Here is a 21,436-nt window from a genome sequence, read left to right as displayed (position 1 = left end):
ATAACTAGAGGAATAATATTTCAGCAATTATTGATCAGGTAAGTAGAAATTTTATTCAATTTGGAAAGTATGAAAACAGAGCATAAGAATTTGATTGGGTGCTTAGAGTTCAAACAAGTGCTTGAAAAGAATATACGTATGCTTGTTTGACTATCTGATGCTTGTTCTCCCTCTTCAATGCCTATTATTTTCTTTTCCTTTTCTCAGTCTTCTCAGCAACCAAAGAAAACTCTCTGAAAAACCTCATGCTCAACAACAACAACAAAAAACAATGAACTTTGCATATTAACTACACCCATTTCAGCATCATACAACTATTTGCCTTTACTTTAATGGTTTTTTTTTTTACCCCCCATTACTTGATAGAGGGTAATCACCACGAGACTGAAGAAAGTAAGCAGAACTTCGTGATGAAGTGTGCAGCAAATGCAATAATTGTTTCGTGTCAGTGCCTTCACCATTAAACTGTGCTTGTGACCTGAAACTATATACTTGCAAATTGAAAAGCATACCAATAATTAACAAAACGACGTTGGAGCATGTATGGACGTTGGACGTTGGAGCTATATGGTCATTGAATTTCTAATAAATTTTGGTTTCATGGTCGTTAAAAGTGGTTGGAAGTGGTTGTTTTAAAACCAATAAAAAAATAGTATTTATTTGAAGTAGAAAATATTTAGAGAGTTTGATATTTGATGTCTTTGAAAAGTGGGTAACTAAAATAACTAAAGTGCACTTTTTAACCAAAATTTAACTAAACTTTGGTGAGTTTACTACAAGTGCTCTTAGAGAAACAATAAAGAGCTTCATGTAGCATGCTTATTGAAGCTTTTTTCCAAATTTTAGCGAAAAGTTTGAAATAGCTACCTTGATATAGATGCTCTAACGCACAAAATTTGGATAAAAAACCCAACAAAACTTGATTCGGGAACTAGAGAAGGGAGAACACTAAAGTTCCATCTTTGTTGCCGAGAAAATTAGGAAAAATGGTCAGAATCTTTAATTTTAATTGAATTTGTTCCCAATTTCTTCCAAAGAAAGAAAACAAACACAGGATTTATTTCATATTGCTATGTTTTCTTGGAAGACAAACAGAGCTCATATTACAAAGACTCATAGAAAATATCAGCAACCTCATACCGCTAAAACTCGCCCAAATCTCACCGGTCAAATTGTTCCTACAAAGTTTCAAGTTTGATAGAGAAGAAATCTTGCCCAGAAAACTTGGCAACGGACCCACCAAATTGCAACTCATACAAGAGAGATTTCTCAACTCTAAACTCTCAAGCCTACCAAAGAAATCTCTCCAGATGGAGGTATTGTTCTTTAAGAGGGCATCAAGACTTTCCCCTGTAAAAGGAACCCCAATATCCTGCATCCATAACGTGAGGGAGAATAGAAAAAATAACAAAGAAAACAAGAAACCTAGCTTGCAAAAAAGAAGAGTCAGATTACACAGAGAGAAAAGTAGAAAATAGTAAAAAAACCAAGGACGAGAGAGAGGGTTTAGATTGTATGAAGCTCTAGTTGTTGGAGAAGCAGGAACTTCCCTTGCAGAAAATGGCCGACACGGCGTGAGTTGACAAACGTTTTGTTATCCAAATTAAATCTGAGCCGTCCGTTATTTTAACAGGAGATATGCTGTTAAAACTTTTACAGCATGGAAGCCGGATCCTTTTAGGATCAAAATACCGAAAATCTAGCCACATGAAATGCAGCGCGGCCAGCGCCTCAAAGCTCCAATCCATGCTGTCCCCAAAACTACGATCCTCCTTGCGCTCCCATCTCCCTCCTTCTACCTTCAAATCTAACTCCTCCTCTTCTTCTTGCTCCTTGCAATACTCACCATGGTCAGGTCTCCAGGCCTGGAGAGAGAGCCCTCTCAACGAGAACCGTATTTGGGGACCCAATGGCCCAGAACCTCTTGTGCTTCAGTCACCCTCTTCAGTAATTGACAACGGTGACAGTCCAATAGAGTCCGCTTCTTCCTTAGCGGAGCTTGGTGCTCTGGTCCTATCCACCGGTGACCCTCTCACCAAGTCCAGGCTTTCGCATTTGGCTTACTCTAGGTGGCGCCGTGAGAAACTCCCGCTTGGGGTGGTGTCTGACCCGCCTTCGCGCCCTGCCCGGCCTCCAAAACCCGAATTGGTTCGTTTTCTGGCTCTCAAAGATTTAAATTCTGGAAAGCTTTATGCCTTTTTGGCTCGTTTTAATGGGCTACTCAGTAATTAGTAGAATAGAATTTACAATTTTAGCTTTTTTATTTTTCAAAATCAAATTGGTTGTTGAATTGTTGATGCAAACCTAGTTGAACTGTTTCAGCATTTCAGAGCTTTGCGTTTGGTTTAGTAGCCGTTGTATAATACTTGTTTTTCACTTTTTTTTTTTTTTTTTCACTATTCCGTAGAACTCTTTTGAATTCTATAATTAATGTTTTTTGATTATTTTGTGTTAGGAAAACAAATATTTCCTAATTTCCTTCATTTTATTATGATATTATCCTCGTTATTAGCATGATATTCTGATTTTCTTCTTTTTAGTAACGTAATATTCTCACCCACAACTGTATGTCCGGCTTGACTAACTAGTTGATTCGAAGTTCCTCGAGCAGCTAAAGGAGTTTATTAACAAATCCATCCAACAAGCTCTTAGCAAAAATGATTAAGAGCAGAGATCGAGATCAGTTGCTAGTCGAATTCCACCAGATGCACGTTATCCTAACAATCATGATCAAAGATTCCTGCCTATAAAGGAGTTTCCCTGATTTGGTCCCTATAAGTTAGAAAACATTGATGGTAAATTAGCAAAAATTTGTTAAACACCAAGAGTTGGAGAATAGCAAAGTCATTTTGAGCGGTTATCTAATCTAGCCTGTGATTTAACAGAAAGACAGTTGATAGACATTTATTGAGGGTCTTTGCTCGGACATTCAACGTAAGGTTAAGGCCTATAATCCTTGGATTATTACAGTTGTCATTTCATTTGCAAGGAGAGAGGAGGAGATACTCTGCGAGGAAAACTGCCAAACAGTCAAAGCGGTAGATAAACCAACGACTAACAAAAGTAGCTCATCTCCTGCCCCAACTTCCAAATTCCTACCACTTGTTTAGCAGACGAGGGAGTCAATTGTGACAAAGGTAAAAGTCCGGGAGCTGGAGTTCCTTTTATTAGAATTTTCATACTTCTCTAATATTAAGGAGATCATGAATCCCATGTTGAATGAAGATGATAAATTGTTATCCTTAGTGAGTGTAAGGTACACAGTGGATAAAGAACTAGTTGAAGTATCTCTCTACAATACAATGAAGAAGCAAGTTATGATCAGGTTTGATGAGGCTTTATTGGAAGGAAGTTGATTCAACAAACTCAAATGACTGCAAAGGGATGTTTGCCCGGAATTGTGAGGGTGTCTACGAAGGGTAATGTTGATTCAAAATTCTTCTTTGTTGCCCCTAGTAAAAGGAGCTATATTAAAAAAGTCTTCTTTTTCCACTTGCACTATGCATCATTCATTGAGATTGCCCTTAACGAGGAAATGTGGCCACCATGGGATCGAGGACATAGATTGGAGACATGTTACGTTAATAATCAACCTTGAAGAATTTTTTTTTTTTTGGGGGGGGAGGATTGTTAGGAAACCCAATATTTCCTAACTTCCTTGATTTTATTGTGATGTTATTATGATAGTATCCTCATTATTAGCATAATATTCTGATTTTAATTTCATTAGTAATGTAAATTTCATTTCTGTAATAAGTTGTAATCTCCTTTATATAAATATGTAGATGCCATATAGCTAATTCATAGAAAAGAAATACAAAATTGCCTAACACATTTGAGGGCCGACCCCCTTGAAGCGATTGATTATCTTTATCTTTCCTTCGTTTTCTCTTTTATTTTCTGATTTTCAAGCGATAGAAACCCCATACTCCTATCATTTTGCGATATGTGTATTGCTTATTTCATGTTTGGTACTTAATTTCTAGAGGGATTAGTGTTGTACTTGTGCTTGATTGTTGTGATTAGCTTTGATAGTTTTGATTCCTTTAAACTTTTGTACAGTTTGAGTTGAAATTTCCGATGATTTTGCAAAGTGGTTATTGCTTTCGCTTATGATTGCTGGTTCTGTTATTCTCGATGGGCTTTGTCTTCTTTAAATTTTTTAGCATCTTTGTCCCCTTCCCCCCCCTTTTCATGCTGTGGCTTCTGCTTTTGTATTTTTTAATTGGGTTAAAGCAACTTGAGTTTTCTCATTTCTGACCTGTTTTATGTGGAACTCAGGTTCCCCCAAAGGAAATTCCTGCTCCAAAAAATTCAGGTTTGCCTCTCAATGCTTATATGCTTCATAATCTTGCGCATGTGGAGTTAAATGCAATCGATTTGGCATGGGATACTGTTGTTCGGTTTTCGCCCTTTAGTGAGATTCTTGGGGAGGGGTTCTTTGCTGATTTTGCTCATGTTGCTGATGATGAGAGTCGCCATTTTGCTTGGTGTTCACAACGACTCTCTGAGCTTGGTTTCAAGTGAGAATAACTGTTGCTTTAGGTATTATAACTGACCATTTTCATCAAACTGACTTTCAGTTTTTCCTTGTAACAAGATATGGTGATATGCCTGCCCATAATCTGCTTTGGAGGGCGTGTGAAAAGTCATCTGACAATGTCGGTGCACGTTTGGCAGTGATCCCACTTGTCCAGGTAGTCGTTTGCTCTTGGGTGTGTATATTCGTTATTGTTGGTATTGTAAGCCTTGACTAAAATATGTTTTAACAGTTATTTTGTCACGAAGCTGTATGCCCTTCCTCTACCTTCCTCCTCTTCACATGTCAGGTTTACTTCTGAATAAGGAGTCATGGTTGCAAATATTTCTTATGTTAAATGAAGTTAAGGATTTGGAGTTATGCTGTCATGGTTTATCTTGTGTTATTTTATCATATAAATAAAAAGGAAAACTTTATATGTTTACGTTTATTTTCTTAGTGCTCACTGTGATCTATTTATATTGAGTTTAACTAGTGTTCCATGCATTAGATTCATATGATTGTATACTGTGTCTCTTTAACTATTATTATTTCTTGGTCAAAGCTGTGTCTTCAGCTTTGATTACCATTGTTATGAATCCTGGGCATCCTCTTCCAGTTCTCTTCTTACTAGCTTTACGCAAGCTTCTTTCCCTTTTTTTTTTCTTCTTCTTTTGTTTGCTCCTAGCCAGTGAGATTTCTTTATGGTCTCACGGCAGTATCGACGGGAGGGCATGCCTTCCCTCTTCTCTGGTTAGGTTCCTCTTGAGGGAACTCTCTTCCAAGGATGCTTGTAAACCCAAAGCTGGAAGTTCTCCCTGTCAGCTTATTTCACAGTGTCTAACAGCAGCTATTTAGGTAGCTAGATGTTTATCTTATTATTTGTTATCGTTGAATTTCTTCTTTATTGGGATCTGAAACTCCCCGAATCTCTGTGCTCTCCTCTGGAGGTATTATGCTTAGTTTTTTGGGTTAGGCCGTAGGTGTGAGTGTGTTCTCACTTTGCGAGTATACTCCCGTAGCACCTGTTTTTGACCTTCAGACTGTGGTCTTTGTAGGACCATGCCTAATAAGATGCATGGAGAAGCCGTTACTTTCAGACACCCCATGCTATGTATCTAGGGTTATGGACAAGGGCATTCTGGACAAGGGCATTCATGGAATTATATATTATGCCTTATTAAATAAAAGATATTAAGGGATTTGGATTATTGCTCAAAAAGCAAGAACCCCTAATTTAAGGGAATTAGATTTCATGTTAGGTTTTCTATTAGGAAGGAAATAAAGGAATTATTTATCCCATTAGGTTTAGTAATATTTATGAAATATTTATTTATTATCGTTTTCAGTATTTTATTTAGCTTTGTAACCCTATAAATAGGGGTCTTGAGGAATAAAAATATCATAAGAAAATTATTTGACAACTCTTGTAGTTGCTTGGCAGTTTTTTAGGGTTTCTCGAATAATCCTAACATTAAGAGGCCTAGGATACCTCGAATTATCCTACCCAAATCTATCAAAATTATCGTTTTCAATTATTGTTCATCCCCCGTTACAGAAGTCCATAACATCTTGGTATCAGAGCCAGGTTCCTACAATGGTGGGTTACTATCTTCCAAAATTTGATGGTCAGAATCTTTTGGGACCAATTTTTCAACTATTACGATACTCCCGTTTATCAAAGATATATGGTAGCTTCATATCATATGGAAAGTGAGGCTCTAACTTAGTTGGAAGAAAGGGAAATAAGGGGAGTCTTTACAAATCTTATGGATTGGAATAGTTTTGTTAGACTAATACAAATTAGATTTGGGCACCCAGCCAAAGATCCATCCTGCCCAGAAAATCTACCAGGAAACCCAACCCCACCATCCTGCAAGGACCCAAAACCCACCCCCACTCAAAAGACAACCCCAATCACCATACTCACCGTCGCAGAACCTCAAACCAGCCACCAACCATGTTTATTAGCCGCACCATCGCCCAATACCCACAATGCCATCAACCCACATAAAGCCTCACAACCACGGATCAAACCATCACTACTCAAAATCCCACCCAAAAAGCAAACAAAACCCACCAATCATGATGCAAGCCCACATAGCTGTTTCTTTAGGCTATACCACAGCTCTCCATCTCTGGATGTTCCTCTATTTTCTGGTGCAAGGGGAAAGAATAGACGAGCTTGTTACTAGTTCAGAAGAAAGAATAGAGCAAGGTACACACCAAGCAATTTCGTGGATAGAAATGAGTTCCTTGCAGTGTCTGATTTGGGCGTGAAGGTGTCGGGTCGTGGGGAAGGAGACAAGGGCTCGGGCAAGGGAGGACCAAAGAGGCTGAGAAAGGTGCTTTGGAGCAACACCCGGGGTTCCACGAAGCCGGCGATTCGACGTTTGGCGGCAAGGAGGCTCGGGGAGCAGATCGAAACGTAAATTGGGCCGTGGCCCATCGCGTCGTCCCCTGTCTGGCTGCAAGAAACTGGAGCTTGAAGGATGGGTGGAGGTCCGACGGAGCAAGTTTCTCCTCCGGACGAATTTTCCGGCCATCGGCGGCCACCCAAACGTCACCCAGACGGTGATTACGAGAAGAATGACGATCTTGGCGTGACTAGTGGCAGCTCAAATCTTTCTGTCCGAAACAGGGAGTTTCCTTTGAGAGAGGTGGATAAAGGAGTAAGTTTCGGCTTTACTAGCGGAGGAAGAACGCAGATTGAGATTTCCGGAATTTTTGCTGGAAGAGAAACCATCCTGGAATATGCGGCTAGAAGAAAATGGAAAGGAGTTGCAGCTGGAAGAGAAGCAATGCACGTTTGTGGAGCAGCTGGTAGCGTGAAATCAAGGCCTCACAAGGAAAATATTTTGCCCACCCTACTTTCCCCTAAATTGAAGATTGCAGATGAGAGAAATAAGGAAGCCACGATTTGGGAAAAAATAAAAACGCATGCGGCATTGGCTGAATATGGAAGATATATATATATATTTTCCAGTGCTACCCTCCAAGTCAGCAGCTATTGGAGCGATAATTCTAGGACCTTGAGGACAAGGTCCATTTGAAGAGGGTAGGAGTGTTACGTATCTAGGGTTATGGACAAGGGCATTCTGGACAAGGGCATTCATGGAATTATATATTATGCCTTATTAAATAAAAGATATTAAGGGATTTGGATTCTTGCTCATAAAGCAAGAATCCCTAATTTAAGGGAATTATATTCTATTATGTTAGGTTTTCTATTAGGAAGGAAATAAATGAATTATTTATTCCATTAAGTTTAGTAATATTTATTTATCGTTTTTGGTATTTAATTCAGCTTTGTAACCCTATAAATAGGGGTCTTAAGGAATAAAAATATAAGAAGAAAATTATTAGACTACTCTTGTAGTTGCTTGGGAGTTTTATAGGTTTCTCAAATAATCCTAACATTAAGAGGCCCAGGATACCTTGAATTATCCTACCAAATTCTATCCAAATTATCGTTCTCAATTATTGTTCATCCCCCGTTACGAAGGTCCGTAACATCTTGGTATCAGAACCAGGTTCCTACAATGGTGGGTTACTATCTTCCAAAATTTAATGGTCAGAATCTTTCGGATTGGATGTACAAGATACACCAATTTTTCAACTATTATGATACTTTCGTTTATCACAGATATATGGTAGCTTCATATCATATGGAAGGTGAGGCTCTAACTTAGTTGGAAGAAAGGGAAATAAGGGGAGTCTTTAAAAATCTTACGGATTGGAATAGTTTTGTTAGACTAATACAAATTAGATTTGGGCACCTAGCCAAAGATCCATCCTACCCAGAAAATCTACCAGGAAACCCAACCCCACCATCCTGCAAGGACCCAAAACCCACCCCCACTCAAAAGACAACCACAATCACTATACCCACCATCACAGAACCTCAAACCAGCCACCAACCATGTCTGTCAACCGCACCATCGCCCAATACCAACAACACCATCAACCCACATAAAGCCTCACCACCACAGATCAAACCATCACCACTCAAAATCCCACCCAAAAAGCAAACAAAACTCACCAATCACGATGCAAGCCCACATAGCCGTTTCTTCAAGTTATACTGTAGCTCTCCATCTTTGGATGTTCCTCTATTTTCTGGTGCAAGGGGAAAGAATAGACGAGCTTGTGACTGGTTTGGAAGAAAGAAAAGAGCAAGGTACAAACCAAGCAATTTCGTGGATAGAAACGAGTTCCTTGCAGTGTCTGATTTGGGCGTGAAGGTTTCGGGTCGTGGGGAAGGGTACAAGGACTCGGGCAAGGGAGGACCGAAGAGGCTGAGAAAGGTGCTTCAGAGCAACACCCAGGGTTCCATGAAGCTGGTGATTCGGCGTTTGGAGGCAAGGAGGCTCAGGGAGCAGATCGAAACGCAAATTGGGCCGTGGCCCAGAGCGTCGTCCCTTGTCCGGCGGCAAGAAACAGGAGCCTGAAGGATGGGTGGAGGTTTGACGGAGTGAGTTTCTCCTATGGACGATTTTTTCGGCCATCGGTGGCCACCCAACGTCACCCAAACGGTGATTACAGGAAGAATGGCGATCTCGGTGTGACTAGAAGCAACTCAGATCATTTCGTCCGAAAGAGGGAGTTTCCTTTGAGAGGTGGACAGAGGAGTAAGTTCCGGCTTGACTAGCGGAGGAAGAACGCAGATTGAGATTTTTGAAATTTCTGCTGGAAGAGAAACCATCCCGGAATATGCGGCTAGAAGAAAATGGAAAGGAGTTGCAACTGGAAGAGAAGGGATGCACGTTTGTGGAGTAGCTGGCAGGGTGAAATCAGGGCCTCACAAGGAAAATATTTTGCCCGCCCTACTTTCCCCTAAATGGAAGATTGCAAATGAGAGAAATAAGGAAGCCACGATTTGGGGAAAAATAAAAACGTGTGCGGCACTGGCTGAATATGGAAGGCATTATGCAATTTTTTTTTTCTTTGCTTCACTCCCAAGTCAGCAGCTATTGGAGCCATAATTCTAGGACCTTGAGGACAAGGTCCATTTAAAGAGGGTAGGAGTGTTACGTATCTAGGGTTATGGACAACTGCATTCTGGATAAGGGCATTCATAGAATTATATATTATGCTTTATTAAATAAAAGATATTAAGGGATTTGGATTCTTGCGCATAAAGCAAGAATCCCTAATTTATGGAAATTATATCCCAGTATGTTAGGTTTTCTATTTGAAAGGAAATAAGGGAATTATTTATCCCATTAGGTTTAGTAATATTTATTTATCGTTTTCGGTATTTTATTCAGCTTTATAACCCTATAAATAGAGGTCTTGAGGAATAAAAATATAAGAAGAAAATTATTAGACAACTCTTGTAGTTGCTTGGGAGTATTTTAGGGTTTCTCGAATAATCCTAACATTAAGACGCCCAGGATACCTCAAATTATCCTACCCAAATCTATCCAAATTATCATTCTCAATTATTGTTTATCCCCCGTTAAGGAGGTCTGTAACACCCCACCTTCAGGTAGTTGTAAGCTGATGGTGGACCCTTTAGAGCTCATATTAGAAAGCCATTTCTGAGCAGTCTTCCATCTGAGCAAGAACATTTGGAAGAGGAGAGATGCACGTGGGAGTTGCTAGGTGAAGTTTAGTATGTTACATATATTTGGATTAGGATTAGGATTTTCACACGTGCTTGTATCCTAGTAGGGAGGAGAGTCTCCTCATTGCTCGTATTCCATTTATGAATTGATAGGACCCAGGTAGGTAGGTACTATGGATAAGGTCACATGGGGAAGTTGCAAGTAAACAACAGTTCATTGGCACTTCCATCTTTTTGATTCTTGCAGACCTGAACATATTTCCATATGATTTGCTTAGTCCTTGAGGCATTCAGTTGTACATAACTTTTAAAGACTTTTTTCTTTTGGTTCCAATTCGTATCGGATGAGGTAAGTTTCTTTGTAATGGTGTAGGAGGCTAGAGGACTTGATGCTGGGCCACGACTGGTGCAAAAATTGGTTGGCTTTGGAGATCTCCGGACATCTAACGTTGTAGCTAGAATTGCTGATGAGGAAGTTGCACATGTAGCTGTTGGCGTACATTGGTTTGTCTCAGTCTGTCAAAAGATGGGCCGTGCCCCTTGTTCCACTTTTAAAGGTTTAGGCAGCTAATCCATTGTATGCTCACTTGTGCATATGGTTGAAACAATAAAATCCTACATAAGGCATTCGAAATTTTCATGTGGACCTTTCTAGATAACTATGCAGATTTATTGAATGAGTACAATGTGGAGTTGAAAGGGCCGTTCAATTATTCAGCTCGGGACAAAGCCGGCCTTCCCCGTGACTGGTGAGAAAATTGTATGATTTTGGTTGTTTGTTTGGTTTACAAGAACCTTGATGGATTTTGGGTTGTGATTGTTTGATACCATATTTATGTTCCACTGTACTTATTTTCTTGGCAACCGAAAGACAGTAAATTTTGCTTGAAACTAAATGCTTAGAATTATCTGTTTTCGACATTCTCTTTGTATCATCTGCTGTCTAGGTATGATGCAGCATCTTCAAAAGAACAGGATAAGAATGACAAAGAGGACAAAACTGAGAAGCTTTCTATGGTATGTTTTCTTGGCAATTAGACTTGCTGTAAAACTAATTTAGAAACATTGTTTATACTTTTGGCAAAAGCTAATATAATATATCAAACTTTTTGTACAGGTTTATGAGAGGCTTGCTTCCATCATTTCTATGGAGAGTGAGAACTCAAGCTTGAATAGGCCTCCTGGATGATTTTTGTTCAGCTTGAACACAAGGAGTAGCGATAGTGTTCATACTTGGTTTCTCCATGTGAATCCACTTGCAACTACACTGGTAACAACTCAGATTTGTCTTCCTGTTCTGTTTATTACTGCAAGAGATGACTGGGTGGTTTTCATTACTTCTGCTTTGGCATTATATTACTGTAAATTTTGTTTTTGCTGTTATAACTTATAATCATATAGAAGTTTTCTCGTTTTTCTGGCTTATGCAATCTAGGGTGAGTTATCAAAGCAATTTAGTTGCAATAATCAAGGATCAATGGTTTTTTTTTTTTTTTTTTATAAGTAAGAGAATTTCATTAAAAAAAGCGCAAAGCACTCCTAAGTACACATGAAGTATACACAGAAGGGGTAGCTAGCCCACATAAAAAACCCAAAAAAACTCACAAGGAACCCACAAGAAAACCCCTAACAAGCATAATAGTAACCTCCACAATACAATAGAAACCCCCATTAGTAACCCCCGTAATACAATAAAAGCCTCTAAAAAGCACCCAAATCAACCCCAAAAACCCCCCAATAGGACCCTTTAAACCCAAAGAGAAAAAATCCAAGAACCCGAGAAAAACCCAAGAGAAACACCCTTCAAAAGAATCCAAGCAAAAACCGAAAGCAAGAGGAACGACACACAAAGGCACACAACTCTACAACATAAGGTCCTTTCCTTTCCTACGTCTAGCGGAAGATTTAGCGTCGCCATAGTTGATAAAGTTATGCAGATTCAGAAGCTCCCTCTTGTCTTTGGACTTTTGGCGTGATATCATCTTGTCACGCTGAAATTCTTCTTCCATGGCATCTCGAATGGCCAACGCCTTGTCCCCAAAAGCACCCTCCAACGCCCAATCCAAAGGCGAAACATCCCAAAGATCAACGTCCTCCTCCCAAACCACAATCTCCCCGTTATGATTAAAACCGATCGGCCAATTCCGAGATTGGGAGAATCCATTACCCTCAACAGGTGAAGAAATGGAGCAACCTCTAGGTGGGGAGGAAGGCCTGACCATCCCTACATCGAAGACCTTCCGAGGCGAAGCGGGAGTGGCTGGCATATTTGGGCGAGGGTTGAGAAACCCCTTTTTGAAAATGCTTGTCTTCACTGGAGGCTCTACAACCTTCTTCGCTGGAGGCTCTGCAACTGAAACCTTATTAATAGTTAAGTCAGCAACCATCTTCGAGGCTTTCAGGGAATCTGATAGAAGCACATCGTTCCACTTCAATGAAACCCCTTTCCTGAGTACCCTCGCCTTCTTGATATAACTTTGAAATGGCTTCGAGACCATAGGGAAAGAAGAGCGCAACTTCTCCCCCAACTCAGTCGCTCTAGAGGAAGGAGGGGTCGTGAGTTGAGAGACCGCCAGAGAAGCACCGTCAGGATTACACAGCAGAGGAGGGGACACCTGAGCCGGCAGAGAATCAACCGGGACCACCGGAGGAAGGGACACCTGAGCCTGCGAGGGGGGAAACCCGAAGGGCTTAGAGGCAGTAACTCGGCTAGGAACTACCTTCAAACAGCTAGACCCTCCCCTTAAAAAGGAAAACCGAACTGGAAAAGCCCCTTGAACAGCCGGCGACAGCGCCGAAAGAGCAGGAGACACCCCTGGGGTTGCAAAACTCTCCCTCGGCGAAGGAGCCTCCAAACCTCCAGGAGGAGGAGGAACCAGAGAGAACCTAGAAGAAGACTTCCGAACAGGAGAAGCCCCTGGAACTGCCGACGATGAGGGCTTCGGCTGAAGAAGAACAAGAGACGGTGCCAGAAAAGGAGACGCCCCTAGAGGTGCTAGACCCTCCCCCGACAAAGGAACCACCAAACCCCTAGGAGGAGGCTGAACCAGAGACAACCCAAAAAAAGACTGGCATCAACTCCAGCAAGATTCTCGACGAACGAGATTTAGGTTTTGGCAGGAGTTGGGCCAAGCGAAAACCAAAACGTTTTCGACCCAGGCCAAACTTGACAAACCGGCCCTAAAAATTCTTAATAGCTCGACCCAAGACCACTTTCAAACCGTGGAGCAAGCTGCGCAACATCGAAAATTTGAAATTCAAATTTGAACTTGGAGAAGGCTTCTTTACCCAGCGATCCAAGCGACCGGTCATTAACCAACGGGTCAGAAGGACGAGACTCCATAGCGAAACAACCCACTGCCGAGCTCAGGACTTGCTCAGCATGACTCGTCGCCGGGAGGGGATCCCTTTGACGATGCCCTCAACCCGGAACGATGAGCCCCCACGAAGGGCAACTTTTTCACAGCAGTGGACGGAACTAAGCATAACACCTCCGCAAAAGATGGTCCCATCCACTTTGAAACCAAACCCAATCTCGGCCCTAAATCCTTTGTAACATCCTTCTTGGTCGACGAAGACGAGGAACCTAGCCCGGTACTGTTACGGACCTCCGTAACGGGGGATGAACGGTGACGATTTGGATAGTGGTGAGCTTGGGATAGTAGGGTATTCGAGGTACCCTGGGCCTCCTAAGTTAGGGTTATTCGAGAAACCCTAGAAAACTCCTAATCAACTACAAGAGCTGAATTTTAATATTTTTTCTGCTTGATTATTCATTCTTCAATACCCCTATTAATAGGGTTACAAAGCTAGAATTACGGAATGATAATTAAATAAATATTACAAATTCTAAATAATAAATATTAATTCTAAAGGGAGACAAATCCCTTATTTTCCTATTGGAGATATTGCTTAATGAGCAATATTCCTTATTTACCTAATAATAATAATAACCTCCAACTCTGACCTTATTTAAAAACCTAACCTAATTATTCTCTTAAATAATAATATGATACTGACCTAATTTAAAACCTAATTCTAATTACTCTAGGTACGTAACACTCCAACCCCCTTAAAATGGACCTTGTCCCCAAGGTCCTAAAAATGCTGCTAATTGCTGCTGACGTGGAGGGTATCTTCTTCTTCTTTTCTTTTCTTTTCTTTTCTTTCTTTCTTTTTTTTTTTTTTTTTTTTTTTTTTTTTTTTTTTTTTTTTTTCTTTTTTAAACTCAGCATCACAGACGTTGATTCCCCCAAATCGTAGCTTCCATGTTTCCCTTATCCGCAATCTTCCATTTAGGGGTAGCAAGATCGGGCACCATATTTCTCTCTACTAGATGCCCGGATTTCACGCCGCCCTGGATGCCCTTCCTTCCTCCTTCAGCAAAAACTCCTCTTGAATTCCCATCCGCAACCGATCCTGATGGCGTATCTCTTCCAGCAAAAAATCCGAAAGTCTCGGACTCCATCTTTGTTCTTTCTCCGCAAGGCAAGCTCGAACGGCCTCCTCCGTCCATGAAACCGGATATGGCTCGTCTGTCCATAGCTCGCCGGACGAACTCCCTGTTTTGGACGGCAAGGTCTGGGTTGCCGTTCTTCATGCCGGAATCGCCGTTCCTCGCGCAATCACCGTCTGGGGGTCGTTTGGGTGGCCGCCGGCGACCTGAAAATTCGTCCGGAGGGGAAACTCGCTCCTTCGGACCTCTACCCATTCTTCCGGCTCCTGCTTCTTGCCACCGGCCAGGGAACGACGCTCTGGGCCACGGCCCAGTTTGGGTCGGCTCCCCGAGCCTCCTCCTTGCCACCCAACGCCGATTCGCCGGCTTCAAGGAGCGCCAGGTGTTGCGCCGAAGCCCCTTTTTCAGCCTCTTCGGCCCTCCCTTGCCCGAGCCATGGTCTTCCTTTCCACGGCCAGACACCTTCACGCCCAAAGCAAGAAACTCGGCAAGCTCTCCCTTGATTTTTGTTGCGTTTCTTCTGTCGGCTACACAGCTTGGCTTGTACCGTGACCTTTTCCTTCTTCGAAACCAGTCACAAGCCCGTCTTTTCTTCCCTCTTGCACCCGAAAGCAGAGCAACACCCAGAGATGGAATGTTGCGGCAGAGCCCAAAGAAATGGTTATGTGGGATTGCATCGTGATTGGTGGGTTTTGATGGATTTTTGGGTGGGGTTTTGGGTGGTGATGGTTTGATCAATGGTGGTAAGGCTTTATGTGGATTGAGGGGGCTGTGGGTATTGGGCGAAGGTGAGGCTAATATATGTGGTTTGTGGCGGGTTTGAGGGCTTGCAATGGTGGGGGTGGCTGGACTTGAAAGCTTTTGGGGTGGTGTTTGTGCCGATGATGGGGGTTGGTCCTCCTTTTGAGAGGAGATGGGTTCTGGGTCCTTGCATGGTGGTGGGGATGTGGTTTTGGGCAGTGATTGTACTGCCGGGTCGATTTGTGGTGGATTTGTGGGTTTAGGCAGTTGTTCGGGTTGTTTTTCTGGTATCTTTTCTAATGGTGAAGATGAGAGTGATATTACCTGTGAAGAGCTTGTGTGGGATGTGTCTTTTGCACGAGATTCTTGGAACTGGATGGTGAGGGTTGCCATTATCTCATCAAATTGTTTCTTGAGCCGTTCTTCCATTGATTCCAACGTGCTCAACATGCGATCTAACCGTTGATCCATCATGTCGAAACTTGGCTCTGATACCAAGATGTTACGGACCTCCGTAACGGGGGATGAACGGTGACGATTTGGATAGTGGTGAGCTTGGGATAGTAGGGTATTCGAGGTACCCTGGGCCTCCTAAGTTAGGGTTATTCGAGAAACCCTAGAAAACTCCTAATCAACTACAAGAGCTGAATTTTAATATTTTTTCTGCTTGATTATTCATTCTTCAATACCCCTATTAATAGGGTTACAAAGCTAGAATTTCGGAATGATAATTAAATAAATATTACAAATTCTAAATAATAAATATTAATTCTAAAGGGAGACAAATCCCTTATTTTCCTATTGGAGATATTGCTTAATGAGCAATATTCCTTATTTACCTAATAATAATAATAACCTCCAACTCTGACCTTATTTAAAAACCTAACCTAATTATTCTCTTAAATAATAATATGATACTGACCTAATTTAAAACCTAATTCTAATTACTCTAGGTACGTAACACTCCACCGTAGCAGAGAGGAAATCAACAACCTTACTCAACTCTCAGGAGAATTTCTGCCATCCCCTCCCTTCACGACCCTCAGGGATGAAGATGAACCCTTTCCGACTGCCCAACCCAAAGGTTGTCGCCTCTAAGAAGCGCCCAGCTTTGTTCCCACCCCTCCGAGCAATCAGAACTTTTGAGCATTTTGGGAATGATTTGATAAAACCTTGTTCTTCCGGAATACCCAACAGCATCTCCAACGTCGATGATAACCATTCTGAGCACTGAGTACTCAGGACAACCTTGCCCAAAAAGCTTTTTCTCTTCACCACCCTCAGCACCGACGCCCCATCCAAAACCACAAAAGCAAAAGACTTCGCCTCCACAGTAAATCTGTTCTACATCTCGCTACATCCCTGGAGTGTCTAATGTTCGATCATTCTAAATAAAACTAAAGCCATTAGTTGAGGACATTCAGGTCTTGTTGTGTAGAACTTATTTATTTGAGATAGAAACACCTTGTGAGTACAAGATAGCAAGGAGCATAAATGTCTATCGTAGGATCAATCAAGGATCAATGTTGCCAATATGGATGGTAACATAGGGCTCGTTTGACATAGTTTTTTTAGGGTAGTTTTTTGCTTTTTAGCAAAAAAGTGAAAGCATTAATAAACACAACACTTAAGACAACTTTTACCTTTACGTCACAACACAACTAAAAAGCATAAAAAATTATCTAAAAAGTGTTGTCAAACGAGCTCATAATTGTGTTAGGTGAATGAGCAAAGTAATTGTATATGGTTTAAATCTGAATCCAGATCCAACTTTATTTTTTTAAAAGAGTATAATGACCTTTAGACCTCACTCAAAGAAAAATAAATGAGTAATAATTTTTTCTTTTCTTTTCTGAGCAAAATGAGTATTAATTTCATTTTTATTTTAAAGGTCCATATCATATGACTTCAGGAATTTCAGTTCTATAATTTCATGAAGGCCTTCAATCTATAGTATTGTTAAAATATCATCATAAATTTCAAATCCCCAAAGGCGTTTTTATGATGCCTTGTGGGTCAGAGAAGCGGTTTGTGTCAGCACTTTTCTAGGTTAAATGTATCTCCATTGCTAAAAAAAAGTGTTGTTTCAGTCTTGCCATAATAAAGGAGAGTAAGTTTATAAGGACTAGAGTTCTCTTTGTGTCTTTTCAAATGTCATGTAGGTTTTAAATATCACCATTGAATTTGAGATGATCATTACTGAATTTTGATCTAATGGTAATTTTAAAGTCACGTGACATTTGAGATGACACAAATGATGGCTTCTCTATTTATTTATTATTATTTTTTTGCAAAGGGAGAATATTTGCACGTGGATCATGTGCTAGCTTTTTAATATTCCAATAGATCATTTTTCGTCCAAATAATACAACCACCATCCATGTGCTGGTACACATGTTTTACAAAGTGATGAAAATACTGTAACCACCTCATTAATCTCCACCTGGACTTCAACCATATTTTGTTTTGAACTTTTCCATAGCTATTATGTCCAAATTTCTGCAAACCCATGTAATATGCACATTTAATAGTGTTAAAATAATTAAATGATTAAATTTACAATTTTTTATTCTTTTTAGTTTATATCTAATAGTGAATTTGCAAAACAGATGTGTAACAAAATGATACAAAACATATCTCTTCAATTAATGTTCATTGAGACCATATGAGAGGGGAAGGTTAAAATTTTACTTAAATGATTAAATTTACTGGTCTTATAAACTTAGCTTTTGAGACAACTAATAATTTTAATATAAATATGATTTTTGCAAGGATTTGAGCCTTAGGATTTCACCATTTAGGTCATACATAAGGACTCATGGTTGGTTTAAGTAAGTACCTAGTTTTTTTTTTTTTTATTATTATTATTATTATTTTATTTTTCATTAGGCATTCATGGTTGAATTATTTATTTATTTTTTATTTTCAAGTGAAATTGAGGGTAGTCTATTCATGGTTTAAATTTTATTTTGTTACATTTAACGGTATAGATAATGCCACGTTATGTAAAAATTTTAAACGACATAGAATAAATTTACAATATATCAACATATACACCATAAAGTTCGTAAAATTTATCCCTCAAAAAAAAAAAAAAAAAGTTTGTAAAATTAAAGTTGAACTATAGAATGGATCTTGAAATTCAGGATGTGCCTGGGTCATAAAATAATAATTGGTAACAAAAAGAAAAATAAAAACAAAATTTACATGATCATATTAATTTCAAATACATATTCTTTTTTGGGAAGCATTGCTAAGTTTAGGGGAAGAGGCAAAGTAGGTCGAGGGAGGTCTTGCTTGCCAAAAAATTCATGGCCGGTCCTTTTATTATTGAGACATGTTAGACATTTATCTTATAATCATCTTCATACAACTAAATTTTAAATTCGTTATTAAATTTGCAGGAATCAATGTAAATTTTACAAATTTAATGATAAATTTAAAAATGAAATGAGTATGGAATAAATTTGTATATTTTCTCTTTATTATTTGCCTGCCTGAAAACAAAAGCTTGTGCTCCCTTATGTTTTGACCGTATGATATGGAAGCCAACCCATTCGGGCTGGACCTGTCAAAAAACGATTTTACATTTTTTTTTTTTTTTAACGCTCTTTTTTCAAAGCAGTAAAAACTTCATAAAACTACTTTTTTCATAAAATTAAATACATAAATAACCATCATCATTAGACGTGGGCTAATCAGAGGTACGTAATAAAATGATATAGGAGAGAGGTTAACCTGACTACTATGAATCTACATTACTCTTGTTTTTTACCGACACTAAATGTCAAAGGAAAAAGATATAACTCATGATTAAAAAAAAAAAAAATGATGTCAGAAAAAAGCACGAGAACATTAGGCACTTTTATCATGGAATCTATCTTTGAGTTAAAAAAAAAATAAAAAATAAAAAATAAAAAAATAAAAAAAATAAAAAAAAAAAATAAAAAAAAAAAATTATTCCCACCACTCCCCTCTATAGAGTATCATTGGGGAGGAGGGAGAATTCCCTTTCTTCCTCTTCTATTTGTTTTTTTCCTTTTATTTTTTATTTTTATTTTTTTAACTTTTATGAAAAGATGAAAGCTGAATTTTCCGCCGTTCGTTCATCTCTTTTAATGAATGATTTAGAAACTGGAAAAAAGAAAAATAAGTTAAAAGTCATGTGGGGGCATACGATAATGTACATCATCAAGCTCGACCAAAATTTGAGTTTTGTTAAACATAAAACAACGCATTCTAATAAATTTTAGCAGGCAATCAGATAAACTTATATGCTATATTTATACGTTTTAAATCAGAATTAAATTTTATTTATTTATTTCGTTAATTATATTTTTTAAAAAATATTTTTAATTGTTTCTGGTTCAACTCTATATTTATAATCTTTGCCTCGTGTAAACCTAAATCTCGACTCCACGTGACCATTTGCATGCCATGATGCCACATCGCACTGAAGTTCACAGCTCAGATTTGCAAAGTATTTATGCAAAATTACGGTTAACATTTTGGAAAGGAAGAATAAATGGGAAAAGATTTTTGCATACAGTTATGCATAATACAAGATAAATGGGTGAGATTTATGCAGTATGACCCTTTACATAGATCTCATCTCATATATTTTGTTAGGAAAATGTTAGATTTATAACACCAATATAACAACTGCACAATAACTCTTCACATGAAGGTATATCCTACATACTGGGACCTATTTTTATTTGAGGAGTTATTGTACAGCTGTTGTGATGGTGTTCTGTTGTGATGGTGTAGTGCAAGAATTAAATCCCTGCTTGTTATATGTCCAAGTTATACGTAATTGTTGTGTGCTAATCGCTTTTATACACAATATAAATTCGTTGACCGGAGTAAATACATGTTCCCTTACTTTTCCATCATCGCTTTCTTACTTTAAGCAAAAGCCATCTACGTGTACTTCTGCCCTCGAAAAAATATGCCTCCAGCCACCGTCATCATCAGTCAAACGGAAGGGTAAAGAAAAAGAAAACGCAGATAAGATCATCACCGGCTTCCGCCTCCTTCATCTGTCTCTCAGTCGCTTTTTCACAAACAGAAGGCGCACGAAAGAAGTAGTAGTAGTAGAAGAAGAAGAAGAAGAAGAAGCAAATTCAAGAAAGAAAGTTAAAGAAAATGTGCAGTGGAGACGGTGATTGCAGGCCGTTGGGCTTTCTGTTGGGCCTTCCGTTTGCGTTTCTCTCCCTCCTTATCTCCATCGTCGGCATCGTCGTCTGGATCGTAGGGTAGTAGAATCCTCCTCATCCTACTCTACTATTTCCTTGAAATTTTAATCTATTGGGTACATGAAATATCTTGATTTTAATTTGATCTCCGTGCAACTTAGTCTTCTGGATATCTAAAATTTCTTGATTCTGTCGTGATTTAATCTATTGGGTATGCAAAATTTCGAATTTGATGTGACATAAATGCAATTATGATCTTCTGGGTATCTGAAATTTTACAATTTTGATTTGATTTTCGTGCAATTTGGTCTGATGGGTTTCTGAAGTTTGTGACTATGATGTGATTTTCGATGCAATTTCACCTTCTGGGTATCATAGATTTCTTAGTTTTGATGTGATTTGGTTATTTGTTTGATGGGAAAATTGTGTAAATCTTTGGCAGGTTGTTACTGACCTGCATATGCCCATGCTGTTTGTGCGTTACTGTGATCGTGGAACTGGCGTTGGAGTTAGTCAAGGCCCCATTTCATGTCATGGAGTGGTTTACTTCTAAGATTCCTTGTTAGCTTTTTTAATTTCTAGTGCTGCTGGTTTTCATGATATTTATTAGCGCTTAGTTATGTTTGGACGCAAGATGATAGTGTGATTTTATGGCCTTTGATTGTGGTTTTATTTGAAATCTTGACATGTTGATGCTTCATTTGAGTTTTTGGAACTGAGTGATATTATGTGCAAATGGATGAAATATTCAGAGCTATTCCATGGCTCAAATTGGTTCTTTAATCTTTTTAAAAATGAAGAGAAACCTATTGTTTGCCTATGAACTTTTGCTGTAAAGGCAAGAGTTTCTTTGTAGGCTTCAGTTTTTATGATCCTGACCGGAAAGGATTTGGCTCATGAGATACTTTTAATGGATTAGATTTAATTTTACTTTATTTAGATTTAGAATTAAA

General features: G+C 39.2%; 2 protein-coding genes across 6 annotated transcripts; both read left to right on the top strand.

Annotated features, from left to right (window-relative positions):
* Positions 1-1,328: 1,328 nt before the first annotated feature.
* LOC133861111 (uncharacterized) lies at positions 1,329-21,183 on the top strand. 5 transcript variants are annotated; one of them, XM_062296822.1, is made up of 9 exons: positions 1,329-2,148; positions 4,282-4,523; positions 4,601-4,697; positions 4,773-4,829; positions 10,462-10,645; positions 10,744-10,837; positions 11,036-11,105; positions 11,206-11,358; positions 20,199-20,406. In XM_062296822.1, exons 1-8 carry the CDS (start codon positions 1,639-1,641, stop codon positions 11,275-11,277), a joined length of 1,326 nt encoding a protein of 441 aa, XP_062152806.1. In that variant the 5' UTR covers positions 1,329-1,638; the 3' UTR covers positions 11,278-11,358; positions 20,199-20,406. The 5 variants fall into 5 exon arrangements, with proteins under 5 accessions (XP_062152806.1, XP_062152807.1, XP_062152805.1 ...); XM_062296823.1 differs by lacking the exon at positions 20,199-20,406 and adding an exon at positions 20,926-21,183 and having other exon boundaries at positions 1,331-2,148; positions 10,756-10,837; XM_062296821.1 differs by lacking the exon at positions 20,199-20,406 and adding an exon at positions 20,926-21,183 and having other exon boundaries at positions 1,331-2,148.
* Positions 20,245-21,183, top strand: LOC133861112 (signaling peptide TAXIMIN 1). The gene is made up of 2 exons (XM_062296826.1): positions 20,245-20,543; positions 20,926-21,183. Exons 1-2 carry the CDS (start codon positions 20,434-20,436, stop codon positions 21,047-21,049), a joined length of 234 nt encoding a protein of 77 aa, XP_062152810.1. The 5' UTR covers positions 20,245-20,433; the 3' UTR covers positions 21,050-21,183.
* Positions 21,184-21,436: the final 253 nt, after the last annotated feature.

This window comes from Alnus glutinosa, chromosome 2 (genome assembly GCF_958979055.1).
Source record: "Alnus glutinosa chromosome 2, dhAlnGlut1.1, whole genome shotgun sequence".
NCBI lineage: Eukaryota > Viridiplantae > Streptophyta > Magnoliopsida > Fagales > Betulaceae > Alnus > Alnus glutinosa.
The sequence above is the reverse complement of the archived record's forward strand: the minus strand, read 5'-3'. Positions and strand labels throughout refer to the sequence as shown.

What these genes read in the sequence shown, in the direction of transcription:
- LOC133861112 (XM_062296826.1), top strand. Translation starts at nt 20,434, where the DNA reads ATGTGCAGTGGAGACGGTGATTGCAGGCCGTTGGGCTTTCTGTTGGGC. An exon ending in ATCGTCGTCTGGATCGTAGG is followed by an intron (nt 20,544 to 20,925) that starts GTAGTAGAATCC and finishes AATCTTTGGCAG; the next exon opens with GTTGTTACTGACCTGCATAT.
- LOC133861111 (XM_062296821.1), top strand. Translation starts at nt 1,639, where the DNA reads ATGCTGTTAAAACTTTTACAGCATGGAAGCCGGATCCTTTTAGGATCA. An exon ending in CAGTGATCCCACTTGTCCAG is followed by an intron (nt 4,698 to 4,772) that starts GTAGTCGTTTGC and finishes ATGTTTTAACAG; the next exon opens with TTATTTTGTCACGAAGCTGT. An exon ending in GCCGGCCTTCCCCGTGACTG is followed by an intron (nt 10,838 to 11,035) that starts GTGAGAAAATTG and finishes TCTGCTGTCTAG; the next exon opens with GTATGATGCAGCATCTTCAA.